This window comes from Myxine glutinosa, chromosome 6 (genome assembly GCF_964187855.1).
Source record: "Myxine glutinosa chromosome 6, kmMyxGlut1.1, whole genome shotgun sequence".
In the NCBI taxonomy this organism is placed as follows: Eukaryota; Metazoa; Chordata; class Myxini; order Myxiniformes; family Myxinidae; genus Myxine; species Myxine glutinosa.
Genome location: NC_136266.1, coordinates 155,687,502 through 155,708,686, shown reverse-complemented (window position 1 = coordinate 155,708,686; position 21,185 = coordinate 155,687,502). Strand labels below are relative to the sequence as shown.

The 21,185-nt window shown below is 46.7% G+C and overlaps 1 protein-coding gene across 3 annotated transcripts in view; it reads right to left on the bottom strand.

Moving 5' to 3' along the window:
- Window positions 1–1,852: 1,852 nt before the first annotated feature.
- ZSWIM7 (zinc finger SWIM-type containing 7) overlaps window positions 1,853–21,185 on the bottom strand; it is a 41,985-nt gene continuing 22,652 nt past the window's right edge. For all 3 annotated transcript variants that reach the window (XM_078780817.1, XM_078780818.1, XM_078780816.1), the window contains exons 5-6: window positions 19,403–19,507; window positions 1,853–2,196 (exon numbers count right to left, since the gene is read on the bottom strand). In XM_078780817.1, coding sequence (XP_078636943.1) covers window positions 2,089–2,196; window positions 19,403–19,507 — 213 coding nt within the window. In that variant the 3' untranslated portion in view covers window positions 1,853–2,088. The remainder of the gene's footprint in view (window positions 2,197–19,402; window positions 19,508–21,185) is intronic.

The window sequence follows — 21,185 nt, the reverse complement described above, 5'->3', positions numbered from 1 at the left end:
GTTCAGGCTGGAGTTCCCCAAGGCAGTGTTCTGGGCCCTGTGCTTTTTCTGGTCTTCATCAATGATCTCTTTGACTCTCCTGAAAATCCTCTCTATCTCTTCGCTGACGACTCTACTCTCTGTCGCTCCATTCCTCATCCCTCAGATCGGCAGTCTGCAGCCTCCTCACTCTCTGCAGACCTGGACAAAATCACAGACTGGGCAAACAAGTGGAACATGTCTTTCAATCCTGACAAATCTCACACTCTTACGATGTCTCTCCGAAAAGACCGACTGGACAACCCTCCCATCCACTTTCTGAATAATCCTCTCCAAGAAGTTGTGTCACTCAAGCTTTTGGGTCTCACTATCTGCCATGATCTCTCCTGGGAAAACCACATTTCAAATCTGGCCTCCAAAGCCAGTCGCCGACTGGGCATCCTCCGTCGTGCGAAGTCCTTCCTTGGTACACCTGAGCTCCTCACCACTTACAAGGCTTTCATCCGCAGCTCTATGGAATACTGCTCTCCCCTCTGGTCTGGTGCTCCTGCCTCACACCTAGCTCGTCTTCACGCTGTTGAAACCAAAGCGTTCAGAATCATTGGAATCTCCCGCGATGAAGCTAACTCCAAGGGCCTTTCACTCACTCACCGCAGGCAGGTTGGTGGTCTTTCCGTCTTCTACCGACTCCTCTCTGGCCTTGCCCCCCCAGCTCTCTCTGGGCTCTGTCCCCCAAATATTCCTACAGGTCGCACAAGATCTGCCTGCAACCCTCTTATGGTTAAACTGCCAAAATCAAGACTCTCTGCTCACCTTCACTCCTTCATTCCTCTTTTCTCCCGCCTCTGGAACAAACTCCCTCACTCTCTTCAATCCCACTCCACCCTCCAGGTCTTTAAAACAGATGTTCACCACCATCTCTTATCTTCCCCCATCCAAAACCTTGATCTTTTCTACCCCTGCTAATTTCACCCAAAATCCTACACTTTTATTTTTTAAATACCCACTTCTGTCCTGGAAGTCCTTGGTCCCCTTGTGTTTTATACCTCCCCCCCCCCCCCCCCTTCCCACGCCTCCTCCCCCCAAGCCCTCTCCTTCCCACACTTCTCCCTGCTCTCAAATGTTGTGTTTGTGTGCTTCCCTTTCTCTCCCCATCTTGTGTTCCGCTCCCTCTTTTTATATATTTTGTTTGTCTGGTTGATTTGTTTGTGAAATAAATGTTAGCTCTTTCACGAGCCTCGATTCAGTATACAAAAAAATAAATACTCTCTTACATTACAAACATGAATTTTATGATGTAAACCCACTAGTTTTCAACTCTGCAATTCTACCTCAAAAGCACATGGAACAAACCAAGCAAACAAGGAAACAAAAAACAAGGCTTGGGTGCAAATAGGGTGGTCATCGAGGGACGAGGGAGGGACGTGAAGAATAGACAGTTGCATTTAGTGCACAGCGATTTATTTTTTAATTAGTGCTCATTTATAATGATAGTTATATAGACTACCGAAAAAGTTAAATGGCAGTAACTTTATCGTCCTGTGGTGACATGGAGGATTTGATAAATAAATAAATAAATAAAAGAGGCCAACGACAACGCAACTGCACTTCAAGAGTTCAGTTTGTGCTTTTCTGACAAAATGTGCTGATGTCGAGCTCCCTTCCTGCTGCCATCGATATCACAGCGGCACAAGGTACAGAATGTGTGAGATTCACCCTTTCTGCTTTTCGCTATGAAATCATGTCCTTTTGACCATTCTGCGCTCTGCATTCAAGGACGTCTTTCGCTTGGGCGTTCTTTTGCAAGACAAATCTTTAAGAGCGTCAAGCCACAGCCGTAACGTAAAGACGTTATTAGGAAACGTGACAGATGTGTGTATCATCTGGTTACCAGAACATAGCAGCCTTTATTTGCTCACGACCACCTGCACAAAATGCGACATAAACCTCCTCTCTCTCTCTCTCACACACACTAATCAGCCATGTGTTGCACTCAACTGCCAGTTTGACAAAATAATAATCTTCGTCAAATGTGGCAATACCACTCAGCTGGCAGTGCAGTTAAGATGTAGTTGTGTAGGTGGTTACATCACCAGACACTAACCAAGTCTAATTCTCTCTGAAGGCCATCAGCTCAGCCATTGTGCTGTCTGATACAAGCACTTCGGTGCATTGACCCAATGCCTCGCTCACATGGGCGGCCAAAAGATGCTTGCACTGCAACACAAAGAGGCAATAAGAGCAAAATGTGTTGAAGTAACTTTATCACTCGTTTCAACATAACAGGCATTCAATTTCGAGGTCAGTTACAAAAGGAACTGCCTGCTATACATCATAACTTGGTTAAAGGAAGCTCTCAGTCCACCAATGTGTTCGCTGTGATGCGTTTTTGGCACGCAGTTCATCAATCCAAATAAAAAGGAAACATTAGACTCAACAGGAGACTCGCCCGACAGGATATTAAACTGCAGTACTGTATTAAAATGTGCACATCATATAAGTAAAGTTTGGAATTCATATAAGTACAGCATATAAGTACATCATTTATAATAATACATCATAAAAGTAAATTTTCTCTTGAAAATCCTCTCTATCTCTTTGCTGATGACTCCACTCTCTGCCGCTCCATACCTCATCCCTCAGATCGGCAGTCTGCAGCCTCCTCACTCTCTGCAGACCTGGAATAAATCATAGACTGGTCAAACAAGTGGAACATGTCTTTCAATCCTGACAAATCTCACACTCTTACGATGTCTCTCCGAAAGGACCGACTGGAAAACCCTCCCATCTATTTTCGGAACAATCCTCTCCAAGAAGTTCTGTCACTCAAGCTTTTGGGTCTCACTATCTGGCATGATCTTTCCGTGGAAAACCACATTTCCAAGCTGGCCTCCAAAGCCAGTCGCCGAACGGGCATCCTCCGTCGTACGAAGTCCTTCCTTGGCACACCTGAGCTGCTCACCACATACAAGGCTTCCATCTGCAGCTCAATGGAATACTGTTCTCCACTCTGGGCCGGTGCTCCTTTCTCAAACCTAGCTCGGCTTCACGCTGTTGAAACCAAAGCGTTCAGAATCATTGGAATCTCCTGCGATGAAGCTAACTCTGAGGACCTTTCACTCACTCACGGCAGGCAGGTTGGTGGTCTTTCTGTCTTCTACCCACTCCTCTCCGGCCAACTCCCCCAGCTCTGTCTGTGCTCTGTCCCCCAAATATTCCTACAGGTCGCACAAGATCTGCCTGCAACCCTCTTATGGTTAAACTGCCAAAATCAAGACTCTCTGCTCACCTTCACTCTTTCATTCCTCTTTTCTCCCGCCTCTGGAACAAACTCCCTCACTCTATTCAATCCCACTCCTCCCTCCAGGTCTTTAAAACAGCTGTTCACCACCATCAATCTTCCCCCATCCAAAACCTTGATCTTTTCTACCCCCGTTAATTCACCCCAGATGCACTTTTTTGAAATTCCGACTTCTTTCCTGGAAGTCCTAGCAGTGTCCATGTTTTTTTTGTTTTTTTTTAACCTCTCCCACCCCGCCCCCCCTTCCACATGCCTCCTCCCCCCAAGCCCTCTCCCTCCCACAGATCTCACGATGTCCCTGCTCTCAAATGTTGTACTTGTGTGCTTCCCTCTCTCTCCCCCATCTTGTCTCCCACTCCCTTTATCTTATGTTTTAGGTGTCAGCTTGTCTTTTTGTGATTAATGTTAGCTCTTACACGAGCCGTGATCTTGTATACACACACAAAAAAAAAAGTGTAAGTGCACTATTTACAAAATTATTACAAAAACACCAAATAAACCAGAACAGCATTTGGTTGAGCATACACCTCTGACAGACTGAACATTTTAGGTTTTGCATCCTACTGATAATGTCAGGATGCAGATCTGGCCTAACCAAAATCGAATCAATTCGTGCTCATCACACACCCAACCTGTCCAACAAGTTTCGTCCGAATCTGTCCATAACTTTTTGAGATATCTCACTATGTCTTGTTTTTGGCACTCTTTCTCAATGGTGACGAATCACTTAAAATTCTCCAATCCGGATCTTCACCAAAATCGAATCAATTAGTCCTTGCCACATGCCCAATTTGTGCACCAAATTTCGTCTGCACAACCTTCTTAGATATCCTGCTCACAGTCAGACATACAGACAGACAGACAGGGGTGAAAACACAACCTCTATGCACCTTCAGTGGTGGAGGTAATAAATTGAGATGACATTCGTAGCTACGATATATGGGCCGGGCTTGACAGGGCACAGCCAAAGCACACACATGGGAAAAAACATTTGCGTATTACTGACACAAAAATGGCAGACTTTCTGATCCTCCACTTCCCCCACCAATTTCATAAACTAGAACGACACTCAGTAGAGAACATACCTCCGCCTGGTGAACAGTTTACGTTTTGTATCTCAGAGTAGACCAGAAAATCACAATACAGAATCACATTTAATCAAAATCAATCACAGGAATCACCATAGGTCGTCTTTCATACCCTGATCTACCCCTTGTTTTTGGCCATATCACTCAATGGTGAAGAATCACTTTTAAAATTTTACTAGCTGGATCCGGATCCCGATCTTCACCAAAATCTAATCATTTCGTGCTTGTCACATACACTACCTCGCTGCCAAATTTTGTTTGAATCCGTCCACAACTTTTTGAGATATCTTGTTCCCAGACAAATAGACAGACAAACAAATGAAAAATCGGTCACAGACCGAGGACTTGCCGGAATGTACTTTTTTATTGGCCATTTTGGACAAATATGGCGGCCGAACCACGTGACCGATGACGTCATCATTATTTGTTTTCTAAACTAATTTATTCCTAGATTATGCTCAAGAAAGTTCATCTTGATCGGATGAAGTTTTGTACTTGTCGAATTATGATGTCATAATGGAGGCACCTATGACATCATCATTAACATATTTTATTCCCCATGGAGAGTTCTTTACAATGAGCCATGTCTCAATTCTTTCTATTCAGCACTTTCGGAGATATAGAGGTGCAAAGTTTTTCGGTTTTTCAAAGATGGCGGCCGAACCACCTGACCGATGACGTCATCATTCTTTTTTTCCTCCACCAGTTTATGCCGACATGGTGCTCAAGAAATTGCATCTTGATTGGATGAAGTTTTGTACTTGTCAAATTATCAAATTATGACGTCATAATGGAGGCCCTGGGCTGAGAGAGTTAAAAATTGGGCACAGTCTATTCCAGGGCAAGACAAATATGTGTGTAAAGTTTGGCGATTCTATGTGCAACGATGTAGACGTAGTACTGTGCACAAACAGACAGACAGACAAACAGATGAAAAATCTGTCTTAGACCGACCGAGGACTTGCCGGAATGTTGTTTTTATCGGCCATTTTGGATCAAAATAATAATACATAAGGACATGGGTTGAATCCCTGCTTGAGAGAATGCCAACCCACTCCCCGCCATTATGGTTGTATCTCCAACTCACAATCCCACGAGATATGCGGAAAGGACGACCCAAAACCAATTATCTTCTTTTTGATTCGTATATAAACATCATTAAAAGTAAATAATGACCTCTGCCAAAGTTCAAACGACGTGGGTTTAATCTCTACATGAGAGAATTCCACATAGCTATGTGGGCAGTGTATAAGCTAATATATCGCTGTCTCCATCGATCTTGCCAAGGCCGTAATGCCTATCGGCTCAAAATCCTTTTAACTGTTGACTTGGTCGTTTTTACATTGAAGGAAACACGTATCGGGAGTACATACGACATAGCGATTGTGAATGTGACAGCTCTGAGGCGTCTTTCGTTTCGCATCACAGTGACCGCAAGCACCAACATGGCGGATGTAAGATTAAAATCTGGTTTCAAGCCCCCTCACCACCCAAAATCTATTCCGGTGAATCTATTCCGGCAAGTAACAAACCAACCAACCAACATACTTGCCAGAATCTATTCCGGAAAGTAACCAACCAACCAACATACCTGCCGGAATCTATTCCGTCAATGAACAAACGGACAAACAGACAGGGGTGAAAACATAACCTCCATCCACCTTTGGTGGCAGAGGTAACAAAATCAGGATGAAGGTCCCAATGAAAATCCACCTCATCGCGGCTTCATTTAAACCATCGAATCCTTCCGCTGTATCACTCCGCCTCTCCCTGGCTTCATGCTGTGGTCACGATTTTCATGTTTTGGGTGACCTTGAGCTTGACCTTGGGCCTAGAGAGTTAAAAATTGGGCACAGTCTATTCCAGGGCAAGGCAAATATGTGTGTAAAGTATGGCGATGCTATGTGCAACGATGTAGACGTAGTACTGCGCACAAACAGACAGACAGACAAACAGACAGACAAACCAACCAACCAACATACTTGCCGGAATAAATTCCGGCAAGTAACAAACAGACAGGAGTGAAAATATAACCTCCATCCACATTTGGTGGCGGAGGTCACCAGAGGTGCCACGAATGTGAACACAGGCCAAATGCGGCCCATTAAGTCATTGTGTGCGGCAGAGCCCTCATCCAACTTTTATACATTTTTCTTATATACAGACTTGGCATTTAATATGGAATTTTTTTTGTGGGGGTGAACTTACTTTTCAAGATGACTTAGAACCAAAAGTTCATTGGAATTATGTTTAAATTATTCTAGATTTTGTTAATGTGACCTTTAAAAGAAACAAAAACCACATTTGACATTTTGAAACAAATAAATTGATCCTTGAAAGTGATGTAAACTGATATCGAACTCAATTCACGGACAGTACTGTGTTAAACTTCTGTGCGTTTTCCAGAAGTATCTCTTTATTTTGCACATTAGCCAAATCTTTTTTTAACAAAAACAAAAGTTAAATTACGACTGGGATTATGGACAGTAAAATTACAGTTCAGTACTTTGTGTAACCCCTACGAGCATTCAGGAGAGTACGTACACGTTGAGGCATGCTGTTCACGAGATTTGCCAAGGTTTGGACAGGAATCGCTTGCCATGCAGTTACAATAGCCTGCTGCAATTCACGCACAGAGGCAGGCTGCTGGTCCAGGTTGTCGATTTGACGCATTAATTCTGCCCACAAGTTCTCGATCGGATTCATATCCGGGGACATGGCAGGCCACTCCATATGCTCCATACCATGGTCAGCAAGAAAGTGTTGGATCACGCGAGCACGATGAGGCCGTGCATTGTCATCTTGGAAGACAAAGTTTCCTCGAAAGGCTGCACGAACAAATGGAAGCAATGTTTCTTCCAGAATGGCCCTGTGCTTGAACTGGTTCAGGTTTCCATTCAGAACAACCAGGTCAGTTTTGCCCCCTGCATGAAAAGCAGCCAAAACGGTCACCCCACCACCTCCAGCTTGGACTCTTGGCACTATACAATCTTCGTGGTAGGCTTCATGCACTTGTCTGCGCACTCGGACGCGGCCATCTTGACGATAGACCAGAAATCTAGACTCGTCACTGAAGATCATGTGATTCCAGTGTCCTGGCTGCCATTGACGGTGCTCTCTGGCCCACTGCAATCGGCGCTGGCGGTGTTGTCTGGTCAGACGTGGCTTTCTCAGGGGACGCCTGGCACGATAGCCTGCTTGAACCAGTCGTTGGTCGACTAGCCTTCTGGATACAGGCATATTTGTCAGTTGCTGCCACTCAGCCCTAAGCCGATTAAGCTGACTTGGTACGGCCATTGCGGACTAACCGATGCAGCTGGCGATCATCCCTCCTTGTGGTTCTGTGGGGATGTCCTGGCCTCGGTATTGGAGTAGGGACACCCCCCTGAGCATTTCGTTTCAGGATCTTTGACACCTGACCTTGAGTGATGCCATACTGCCAAGCAATAGCACGCTGTTTCATGCCGGAATTTCGTAAAGCCACCACTAAATGACAAACAGCATTGTCGAGGTGACGGACCATCTCCAGGGGAAGCGGCAATAACTTTTGTAGATGTGCAGCAGTTGTTTTCCACTAATACAGAACGCAACAACCCTTATATACCCGATTGTGAGGCCAATCGTCAAATGTACCTGTCCGTACATTTTGTCACGCCACCTGTGATATAATCCTGTTATTGACTTCTTGCTGCGACAGACAATCAGTGACATGGTTCTTTTAACAAAGAAATCACAGAAGCGTAAAAGAAACTCACCAGATTGATATACCGAGTTCAGAAATTAAACCCAAGTCAAGAAAGAAAAAAAAATTCCATATTAAATGCCAAGTCTGTATATTATCTTGGAAAGACAAGACTTGGTGAGAGGATTGTCAGATACACTTCCAACAACAGGCGAGAGGTATACTTCTGTTATTATGCTATTGCATCATGGTGCTATTGTAGAAAGTACACTCGGGAATGCTTTGAGAGCATGCAACAATGGTTTAAAAAAAAAAAAATTTAAATTTTTTTAAATTATATTTTTACCATGGAATCAGCATTTTAATATTTTAATACATTGTTTTCTTCCTGATTTTGCCATTTGTTCTTTTTTTTAAAATTCGATTTGTTTGTTTTTGATTTGAATTTGTGATAATTTTTCCAATGACCCCTTCCAAAGTTTGCCCAACGTTGGGCCAACATTCCAACGTTTGAATCTTTAATAATTTTTCCAGCGCTCCCTCCCAAACTTTTGCCCAACGTTGGGCCAACACCCCCTAAAACATCTGATTAACGTTGGGCAAACGTTTCCTTCCAACGTTAGTATGACGTAGGCTCAACGTTGGGCCAACGCTCCCTTCCAACGTCTGATTAATGTTGGGCCAACGGCCCAACACTCCCAATGTCGGCCTAACGGTCCCTACAATGTCTGATTAATGTTGGGCAAACGTTTCCTTCCAATGTTAATATGACGTCGGCTCAACGTTGCGCCAACGCTCCCTTCCAACGTCTGATTAACGTTGGACCAACACTCCCAATGTCGGCCTAACGGTCCCTACAATGTCTGATTAACGTTGGGCAAACGTTTCCTTCCAACGTTAGTATGATGTAGGCTCAACGTTGGGCAAACGCTCCCTTCCAATGTCAGAATAACGTAGGCCCAACATTGGGCCAACACTCCGTTACAATGTCTGATTAACGTTGGCCCAACGCTGGGACAGTGCTCCCTTCTAATGTCGACCCACCGTTGGCCCATCGGGACAAAATTACGTCGGCCCAATGTTGCTTTTATGACGTTGGCCCAACGTCAGCCCAACGTTGGAGCAACACTCCTTTCCAACGTCTGATTAACGTTGGCCCAATGTTGGCCAAACGCTCCATTCCAACGTCAGCATGACGTCGGCCCAATGTTCCCTTCCAAAGGTTCAACATTGGGCCAGCCTCCCTTCCAACGGGCTAGCCTTCCAAACCCGTGACAAAATTACGTTGGACCAACGCTGTTTTTTGATGTTGGCTCAACGATGGGGTTGGCGTTACCCCAATGATGGCCCAACAGAGTTGTGTTAGCTGAGTAGAAACAAAACGTTCCATTGTTGATGCGAAGAGGTCATTCCTAGAAAATTAACCAGAGCAATGCTTACTTTTTGCCAAACATTAAAGATGACAACATTCATTTGTAAAGAAATGATAGCTGTGGTTGAAGGTTGCAACATGAACAGTCATTAATATAATGAGACAAAAGCGCATACACTTGTGGGAAAACCTCTGCCATAAACATTGATATGTCAAAGTTGACTTGTACTCGGACCCATGGAGTAAACAGGAAATGTCTGATTGATCTTCTGACAATGTCAACTAAAACCACGCTTTCCTTCAGTCTCGTGAATCAATGCACGATCACTCAGTAACAAATTTAGTGATTCAGAAGGGATCTTTTTTTTTTCTTTTTTTTGTCTACAAGATCGAGGCTCGTGTAAGAGCTAACATTGACCTGCAGCATCAAAATCAGTATTGACGAGTTTCCGCAACGTCACATATACGGGGCAAAAGTGATGCCATTGGAAACTCGTCCATTAATATTGACGACTTTCCGTGATATCACATCTGTGGGACAAAGACTCACAAGGAAGTGACATCATTGGAAACTCGTCCATTGCTGAAACCTGCTTTTCAGCTAACAACCCAGCGTTGTCATACCAGTTGGAACGCTTCCGTCAACTATATCGTAGTCGTCGCAATGGTTTGGGCAATGGTATTGCTCAAAATTTATATGAGGACAATGCTAAGGAGGTTTATACTGACTTAGTTCCAGGTTATCTTCAACTTATGTGGGTACACCTTCAGTCGTCTGGCATGGTACGCCTACGCAGACATTTTTTTTTTTACCAGGAAAGTGGAATAAATAAAAATATTTATAAATAAAGCAACAAAATAAAAATATTTGCGAGTTCATAGAACACCTTGCCCCACGTGGTCTTGAGAAAAAAAGGACATGGGGAGGGTCTGCGAGCAACAAATTTGATTGGTTGAGATGATAAAAATGCCACTATTTTGTCCAAGTACTACTAAACAAGTTTTTGAAAGTTTCAAAATGGCAATTTATGTTCTACTTTGTTCAATTATATAATTCAGTTTAAACTACAATGGCACTTGGTAGAGAGCATACCTCCACCAGGCTGAACAGTTTACGTTTTGCATCCAACTGATAGGCCAGATCTGGATCCAGACCCGAACAAAAATCGAATCAGCTTGTTCTTGTCACCTAATCAGCTCATCTACCTATTTTTGTCAAAGGTTGTCCACAACTTTTTGAAATACGAGCATATCATGCTATAAATCGTTTTTTGCCCTATCACTCAATGGTGAAGAATCACAAAAAAAAAATGATCGGATGTAGATCCGGATCTTCTCCAAAATCCAATTATTTCAAATCATACTCATTTCAACCCTGGTGTTGAACCCTGGACATGGACATTTATATGAACCCTGGTGTTGGGCTAGCGGCTAGGGTGCCGGCTTAGGATCCCAGGATCCTGGGTTCGAATCCCGGTCGATCGCTGAATTAACGCCAGGGGGGTTGACTCAGCCTGTCATCCTTCCGAGGTCGGCTAATTGAGTACCAGTTCACTGGTAATTCCCTGTTTGTCGCTAAAGGCGGCAAAAAGGGTTGGCGTCAGGAAGGGCATCCGGCCGTAAAACATTGCTTCAAAAAGGGGACCAAAAAAAAAAACAACAACAACCACGGTTCCCGAAAAAGGCCAACCCCCGCTTGCGGGGAAAAATGGCCTCTAAAGGTGGTTATATATTATACTCATTTCAAATACTGTATGAATCAAATTGGCACCCCTTTATATGAACTTTTCTGGAGCATTACCTAAGAACACAAGGGTAGTCCAGCATGCACACGAGATTTTTTTTTTGAATGTCCCTTCTTTTCTATAGTTTGCCACATGGCACATACCATGCAAAGGAGCCTTGTCTATGCCCCTAGCGTTTTTCACAAGATACATTTTAAATATGAACAAAATGCATTTGTTCATCATACAAGACTTTATTGAAGACGATATAAAAGACTTGACCCAGATGGGATTCACCCTCACCATCCCCAGCTTGGGAGTCTGACGCTTTATCCATTAGGCCATTAATACAGCACATTAGTATAGCCCATGAGAAATGAGCACCAACACATTTTGGACGGGCGGACGGAAGGACACCAACGTGATTTCGAGGGTTTTCTAACTAAAACTCAAGAATGTGGAAACAGACGTTGCTGAAATTCGAAACATATTACCTCAACATATTGTTACAGACGCGGCTTAGATGTTATTTACCGAGCGGTTTGGTATGACCACGTCTGCACAAGTTACCCGATTATACCCGAACGTTGACTAATCGCGCTACGCTAGATCAATGAAGGAAAAGACACACGGCTGGGATTAAAATGACACGACACCAGGGATACGGTTCTCAAGACCTCCGGAGGAGATTATATTAAGGCGGAAGGTTAGATTACAACTACAAGAGGGACATCATAGAAAGACAGGCACTTAGACACACTCTTATATTAACCCCAACAGACGACAGATAAACGGGACAAGGCTGACTCACACGGGGATTGATGGCAAGGAAAGCGGGTATCGATGGCTCAAGGTGCACTCTTGGCTCAAGGACAGGGTACTGTACGGTCCAGTAGATGCAGGGAGGTCACAGCGCTCGGAGGTCACGACTGGTTCTTCCTCTTCAAGCTCGGGGCGCATCTCACGTCACGTCCGGTACGTGGCCGCGTATATCCGGCGGGGAGTGACACGCCCTCGGCTCGTTAGCTCCGCCCCAGATGGAATCGGCACGTTGCTTCTCATTGGGTGCGTGCTGGGGGGGGGGGTTACCGGCTCCGCCCTTGACGAGGGGCTGACAAGGAGCCCCTTCGTGGTAACCCCGTCGGAGCGCATCGTCAATGGCGGCTAACCGAGCCGGTGTGAGGACGCACACTCCTCCGCGCAGCGCCGTTGTTGTAGTTGTTGTTGTAATTGTTGTTGTAGTTGTTGTTGTTTGGGGAAGAAGACGGGAGGAGGCATGGGAAGGTCCTAAACTCACTACTGGTGCCATATAATCACATTCTGGTGCAACGAAGAGTCAGAATTAATGGAAACGAGTCCTTAACTGACATAGACTAAGAATAACTAGCAAGATGTCCGAAAGTTGTCTACGTGTGATGCGGTGGACCTGGGCACGACATTTAATGGGGGAAAAAGGGGAAGGTCGGTTCTACAGAGTGTTATTTACAGGCAATGGGACTAGGGAATGGGGGATTGGGGATAGTTGGGGAGTATTGGGGAAATAGGGGAATATTTACAAGCGGATATGGAGGCCAAATTCCATATTCGCAACATTGCACCCTTCTCTACCCTCGGGGCGTCCCTACCCGATAAATTTTTACCTAGTTTAGTGTGGCACTCAGATGTAGTTCCCACTACTATTAACTCTACCCTGAGTGCGACAGTTTTACAGATATTCACAAATGAGTAAATATGTCCCCCTGCGACGTTGCACCCTTCTCCTCTCAGAAACACACCCACAGGATAACCGAATCCGGAAAGAATTCTCAAACTAAACATACAGCCGGTAGGGAGCATTTTTTACAAGACTACGCTGATATTTACACTACGATCCAGGACCTGTTTTTGGAGGGACACATGCAGATGTTATGCATAGAGAGAGCACGCATGCCAGCATCGATACACCAACCCACGAGTGCTCTGTGGCCTACGGCCTTTAATAATGTGCAGAGCACCCCTTCCAAGCATCAAAAGCACCACCCCTTCACACAGTCAGCACCATCCGGTGCACCAATAAAGTGTTTATGAATCACCGGTGGTGTCACAGCCGGCCGATGTTCTGCCGCTGGTCTTGCCTTCGTGTGGTGCACTTGGTGTTCTTGCCTCTTTCAAAAAATAAAGAAAGGCGCCAACCGCGTCCATTTCTATATTGTGGCCTTCAGTGGTGTCAACTAAAAGTGGTTCACCTGTATGGCATAGGTGCCACGTTGACCCATAGGTCCATCCACGGGTGGTGCTTGGCCGCAAAAGAGCTGCGGTCCATTGTGGGTGGCCACAAACATTGCGGTCCATATGGTGTATCGATCCAAGCAGCAAGCAGCGAAAGTGCAGGCCCACAACTGCAGAGCCAGCACCCCTCTCTCCTCTCTCTCTGCCCCAAAGCCAGATCCTCGGAGGTGGGAGACAAAAGAAGCAGACAAGTGAGTAAGGTGGTAAGGGCGCAAAAGTGCACGCAATACAAGATGATGCACACTGGGGGCACATGGGAACCAGGTGAGACAGGTACGTTCCTATCGTACGCCCCCCCCCCCCCCCCACCAGGTAACCTACATGGCCCCTCCCTTACCCCTTACTGTATCCACAAAACACAACACTACCCATAAACATCTACTTTACAAATCAACAAACATCCCTACTGTCTTCCCCGTTCCTCCCATAAACCAAATTCGTCTTCTCTCCCTCCTAACCAATCAAATTTGCCATTTTCAACTCTCATCAAAATTTGCCATCTCCAACTCAACATCATAATTTGCTATCACCAATTCATCATCAGTCCCTCCTAGGGAGGGAGGGATGGAATCACCCCAATGTCTCATCCACGTCGTGATGCGTCTCACAAATCCTCACAGCAATCCTTACTTCTGCAACACAAACAAAGAAAACACAGGTGTGGAGTCATCATCATCACCACAGGTAAGTGGCTGCGTATGGTGCGACAGGTTCATCAATCCTAACTATTTCCTAAATGACTTTAACAACTTTACACTACCCGGGGTCTTTCTTCGGCCAAACCATTGGCCCTCTTACACTATGGGTTCTAAAAACCAATTCCCATTGGCCAAACTGTGGTGCTTTTCAATTTGGGGTCTCACTCCCCCGATTCATCTCCCGGTGCCCTCGCACAATTTCTGGGCTGTGGCGTGTACCTCTCCCAGTGGGTCTACCCACCTGCACACCTCCACCACTGCAGTTGCCACCCGAGCTTACCTAGCTCCTTACCCTAACCTAACTACCTGGGGAAGGCCCTCTGGCGCTCTCCCCACTCGGTGCCCTCTCTGGCACTGGGCTACCCGGGTCCGTCCTCCGGATCCTCGGGCCCCATCCACAACAACTACTACCGGCTCCCAGAGCCCACCTGCGGCCTCACCTGGCCGACATCCTCACAGTGGTGGAGCGCCCAACCAACTACACACACTAACAGGCTACACGCCCAGCCATTTCCACGACACTAATGCACCCATCCACAACACCATTCTGCAACCGCACCACAAATGCCAATATCCAACCACAATTTACCTGTACCCTCTACCTAACACTTACACTACCCGCCCCGGGTACTCGTGAAAGGGGTCCACTCTTCCCCCATCCACACCTTCGCACCATGCACACCACTCCGTACCACTTACTCCAACTCTCTCCACACACCTGTACTTGCACACCTGTGCTCTCACACCTGGTGCCACCTGCACCCTTCTCTCCCCAAGCGCATTCGCGCTGATCCACACACTCACTACTCATACACTGCTCCACACACCTGTTCAGTTGCACACCTGTGCAATCACACCTGTTGCCACCTCACACACACGGCATCATCTCAGCTAACTACTCCCCTCTGAAACTTGCGCTTCCCAGTCGTCCCTTTAAACTATTGCGCTCCCACGTCATTATCATCCATACTAATCTACCTGCGTCCCCACTACAGGTATCAGTCACTAACTAACCTTAACGTCACCTAATGTCAATCTCTTCTAGATCCCTACAATATAACCTAACCCACCCGGGCTAGTTTTCACTGCCATCACCCCATAAGCTATTGCTCCTTTGCCCCACTATGGGAAGGGTGGCAGGGATGCCCCCCTTACCCACCGGGCCCATCGCACACTACCAATTTTGCACATCAAATTTCAACAAATCAAAAATTTGCCAATCACTGCCCATCATCTGCCAATCACTACTGCCAATCCCTTGCCAATCATCAAATTTTGTTTTTCTCCAATTTTGGGTCCAAAACACTAACCTCATCACCCAGTCTACTCACTAATGCCTCTCGGTGCGCCAATTCCCGTCCAAAGCCCGGCTTCGTAAAGCCAAGCCATGAATGCGGGTTGTTTGGTGCCAGCGGCTGGATACGTCCCGCGCTCTGTGCAGAGACGGGGGCTTACCCGGGCCGAGATCCCACGCACCATCTCGGCGTGGAGCCATCCAATGTCCCGATCTCGACCTGCCGGACTGCCTCCACAAAAAGTGGTCGCCATGACGACCCTTTCTATCGGGCTGCCCGCTCCGCCTAGTGGAGCACGGACGCGGCCGTTCAAAGCGAGGCCCAGCACGCACCGAGGGCTCGCTTCGGCTAAAAGTCGCTCTAACCTCTAACCCGTCTAACGTCGATGCTTCACCTGCATGCTCACACCCCGCAGCCCGTTCCTTGCTCACACATCCAGCCGTTTCCATGCTCCTCGTACCTTTCCTTACACACCTCGGTACACTCATTCCACTCACAGCCTTGGTCACACACCTGACCACCGAACACCTTGGCACACATTCGTCACTCGCACACCTCACCAATACACCTCTTCGCGCCCCCTCCTCGGTCACCTCCTCTGTGACAATCACAGGTGTGCCCTCACTCGCACATCCTACCACGTGCCTCACTACCAATTCCAGCGTGCATTCCCACTCACGCTCTACCATTCCAGGTGTGCATCCTTCCATTCCAGGTGTGCATCCTTCCATCCCAGGTGTACATCCTCGCTCACCTGTCACAACCAACCCACTCTCCTTGTCACTCTCACTACTCTCACCTCCACTCTTGACAACGCACTCACCCTTACTCTTGACAGCGCACTCTTTCCTCATGCACCTGTCCGTCACACACCTTTCTCGCGCACACTCTCCCGTTACACCCTCTGTAACACTCACCACACCGCGCTTCCATGTGCCCCTCGCACACGCGCTACGACCGACTCACTCTCGCCAGCACCCTCACTCCTTGGCACGCACTTTTTCCTCACACACCCCAGAGTCGGACTTTCTCGCACACCTCCTCTTTCGCACACCAGACCTGTCGCACACTTCACCAACGGCCTCTCACGAACACCCGGGTCCATCTCGACCCCCAAGCTTCTTAAATCACCTGGCGCATCATACGCACGACCATATTGGTCACCACTTACACCGGGTCCTCTTCCTCTTCGCTTCTCCTCCATCACCTGCGAATCCCTCATCCGGTTAATGAGCACATCATCACGATCCAAACACAGACTTTGGACCAATTCTTTTACTTCCTCTTTTATCTCTTTGTTATCCCCTCTCCGTCGCTTCTTAATTTCGCTCACCCCTTCTTCCACTTCTTCTAATTTCTGCTTCACCTCCTTCATCTCTTCGTGCGCCCCTTTAAGCTCTTCCTCTAATTCCACTTTATTTTTTTCTATGTGCTCCCGCACCTCCCGCTCTTTAACCTCCATCACCTCTACCACCTTGTCCATTTTCCTCGTCAGGTCCTCATGTACCGTCTGACACTCTTTTTTAATTACCCCTACGTCCTTTTTCATCTCCTTCTGTGTCGATTTTAAACCCTCTATTACCGCTGTGTTCTTCTTTACCTGGTCCCCCAACTCCTTTTGTCCCACTGTCAGTTGTTCTACTCCCAGCGTCAACTCCTCTATACCCCCTTGCAATTTTACAGTCCCCTTTCTCACCTCCTTCTCCATGCGCTCCTTACAGTGCCTCACCTCCTCGCGCACTCCTCCGACCTCCTCACTCACTCCTCTTCTGATCTCCTCTCCCATCACTTGCATCTCCTGCCCAGATGCCACCCTCATCTGCTCCATTTCCTCCCTGTGAGCATCCAGTTTAGTTTCTACCCCCATTCTGACCCCCTCTATCTGCTGCCCCATTTGTTTAACTTCCCTTTCCGCTTGGTCCCTCATGTCCCTCAATTTGCCTTCCATACTGTTTTCTAACCCTATTAACCCATTTCTCACCTCTTTTATCCCGTTGTCTAACCCCTCAAAATTATTGTCTAACTTCCCAAATTTCTTGTCTAACTCCTCAAAATTATTGTCTAACTTCCCAAATTTATTGTCTAACTCCTCAAAATTATTGTCTAACTTCCCAAATTTCTTGTCTAACTCCTCAAAATTATTGTCTAACTTCCCAAATTTCTTGTCTAATCCCTTAAAATTATTGTCTAACCCCTCACCGGTACCCCTCGCTTCGTCCCTCATTACCCCCATTTGGTTTCCCATTACCCCCAATTGCTCATTCTGAGCCTCCATCCGGTTCCCCATTTGTCCCATACTGCTTTTCAAACCTCTAATTTGGTCTCCCAATTGCTCACCCATTTGTTCCATAAGGGCCCTCATTTGCAACATAAAAAGGTTCGGATCCACCAGGGGCGCTGCCACGGTCGCGGGCGTGGACGCCGTGGCCACCTCGTGCGTGACAACGCTATTTTGCGACCCTGCCGCCCTCACTGCTTCGCTCTCCTCGCGTCCCTCCATTTGGTCCTGGACCGACCCTGCCTCACTCTCCCCTACCGGACCCCAGCTGTCTTGGTCTGCCATAGCGCGACTTTCAAAATTCGGGTTTTTATTTCCGTATAACAAAATCAAATTTCGCCGTTATAATTTCGCGCGGGAAACGCGCTCCGAATCGATTCTACTACAAATTTGGGCCTAATAAATTTAGTCCCGGGTCCGAATTCCACTCCTCGACACCAATTGTTACAGACGCGGCTTAGATGTTATTTACCGAGCGGTTTGGTATGACCACGTCTGCACAAGTTACCCGATTATACCCGAACGTTGACTAATCGCGCTACGCTAGATCAATGAAGGAAAAGACACACGGCTGGGATTAAAATGACACGACACCAGGGATACGGTTCTCAAGACCTCCGGAGGAGATTATATTAAGGCGGAAGGTTAGATTACAACTACAAGAGGGACATCATAGAAAGACAGGCACTTAGACACACTCTTATATTAACCCCAACAGACGACAGATAAACGGGACAAGGCTGACTCACACGGGGATTGATGGCAAGGAAAGCGGGTATCGATGGCTCAAGGTGCACTCTTGGCTCAAGGACAGGGTACTGTACGGTCCAGTAGATGCAGGGAGGTCACAGCGCTCGGAGGTCACGACTGGTTCTTCCTCTTCAAGCTCGGGGCGCATCTCACGTCACGTCCGGTACGTGGCCGCGTATATCCGGCGGGGAGTGACACGCCCTCGGCTCGTTAGCTCCGCCCCAGATGGAATCGGCACGTTGCTTCTCATTGGGTGCGTGCTGGGGGGGGGGGGGGGGGTTACCGGCTCCGCCCTTGACGAGGGGCTGACAAGGAGCCCCTTCGTGGTAACCCCGTCGGAGCGCATCGTCAATGGCGGCTAACCGAGCCGGTGTGAGGACGCACACTCCTCCGCGCAGCGCCGTTGTTGTAGTTGTTGTTGTAATTGTTGTTGTAGTTGTTGTTGTTTGGGGAAGAAGACGGGAGGAGGCATGGGAAGGTCCTAAACTCACTACCGGTGCCATATAATCACATTCTGGTGCAACGAAGAGTCAGAATTAATGGAAACGAGTCCTTAACTGACATAGACTAAGAATAACTAGCAAGATGTCCGAAAGTTGTCTACGTGTGATGCGGTGGACCTGGGCACGACATTTAATGGGGGAAAAAGGGGAAGGTCGGTTCTACAGAGTGTTATTTACAGGCAATGGGACTAGGGAATGGGGGATTGGGGATAGTTGGGGAGTATTGGGGAAATAGGGGAATATTTACAAGCGGATATGGAGGCCAAATTCCATATTCGCAACAATATAAAGCATTTACTTCTGAAATTTGCAGCCGATTCCGTCCAGTAGAAGCCGAGAAATGTATTTTCAGTCCCCATGTCAAAGCTGCATACAGAGAAACGATCCCTTATATAAAGGGAGGGGCGCTTTGCACCTCCCTTTGATTAAGCCAGTCACCTTAACAGGGGATGTACTGAGCTCACCAAAAGAACATCGCTCTTGCGAACAACTGAGTAGAAGAATGCAGGGCAGGAGCAATAGAGGCTGTTAGCCAAGCATGTGTACACGGCACCAGAACGGCCCAGCACCTAGGAAAACAAAAAATAGATAATGTGTGATCAAGTGACAAGAAATATTATATGTATTTGAAATAAAACGACTTTTGATGATGAATCTCACTACAAACCAAGGAGCGAATCCAAAGCATAACTGAATTGAGCAGGAAGCTAGAGGCTGCCAGAGGAATCTGATGGCAAAGAAAAAGCTTGGTGGTTTTCCATTGCCCTTTTAGCAGTACTCAGAGCAGGAACGTTGAAGGTTTTTTTCTTTTTTTTCGTATACAAGATCGAGGCTCGTGTAAAAGCTAACATCAATCACACACACACAAAAAAAAAACGGACACATCTATCTATAATTCCAGTAATCTCTGTCTGTACGTTTGTACGTCTGTACGTCTGTTTGTCTGTGACCGCTGTTTCTCGACAACCACGGGTCCGATATACTTTTAACTTGCCAGGTATATTGCTGGGGACCCGAGGATGTGCCTTTTCAAGGTTTCATATTAATCGGACAATTACTTACCGAGCTATGTCCAAAAAACGATTCAACCAATCAGAGAGCAGCGAACGATCGCGTGTGCCGAACGTGGAGGACACACTCTGCCTCGGATGGCACATTTGAGAGCGTATTCATTTATTTCACGTTTGCAAACTATGTTGGCGTTAAACTATGTTTTAAAACTAATAAAACCGAATTTGCGATTCATTCGCTTTCCTGCGCGTTTGTGCACGCGATGGCGATTTCTTTACCAAACTCCGGAAGCCGTTCGCTTTGGACCAAACCATTGCATGTAAATAGAGGGGGGGGATATAATTTTAGATATAGATATAGTACGGGCAATGCCCTAGTAAGACAAAATAAAGGGAGCGGGAGACAAGATGGGGAGAGAGAGGGAAGCACACAAGTACAACATTTGAGAGCAGGGACATCGGGAGATCTGTGGGAGGGAGAGGGCTTGCGGGGAGGAGGCACGGGAAGGGGGGTGGGGGTGGGAGAGGTAAAAAAAAACACGGACACAGCTTGGACTTCCAGGAAAGAAGTCGGTATTTCAGAAAAGTGGATCTGGGGTAAATTAACGGAGGTAGAAAAGATCAAGGTTTTGGATGGGGGAAGATAATAGATTTTGGTGAACAGCTGTTCCAAAGACCTGGAGGGAGGAGTGGGATTGAAGAGAGTGAGGGGGTTTGTTCCAGAGGCGGGAGAAAAGAGGACTGAAAGAGTGAAGGTGAGCAGAGAGTCTTGATTTTGGCAGTTTCACCATAAGAGGGTGGCTGGCAGATCTTGTGTGACCTGTAGGAATATTTGGGGGACAAAGCACAGACAGAGCTGGGGGAGCAAGGCTGGAGAGGAGTCGGTAGAAGACAGAAAGACCACCAACCTGTCTGCGGTGAGTGAGTGAAAGGCCCTCACAATCAGCTTCATCGCGGGAGATTCCAATGATTCTGAAGTTTAATGACATTCCAATGAAAATGATTTGTTCACAAAATGATTCCAATGACATTTCAATGTTTACAAGAAAGAAATCTGTTTTTTCAGACGTGGAAAAGGTGAAATCATCTCATCCGGTGTCCAATTTGTGTACATTTTAAAGTGAACCGTCTTGTGGTATCTCGTGCAATTTGTGCCATCTAATTGGGGTCATTCAGTCCAGGGATGGTCATCCTCTGAGTTAATGGGACAAATACACAATGAAGACACCTTTTCATT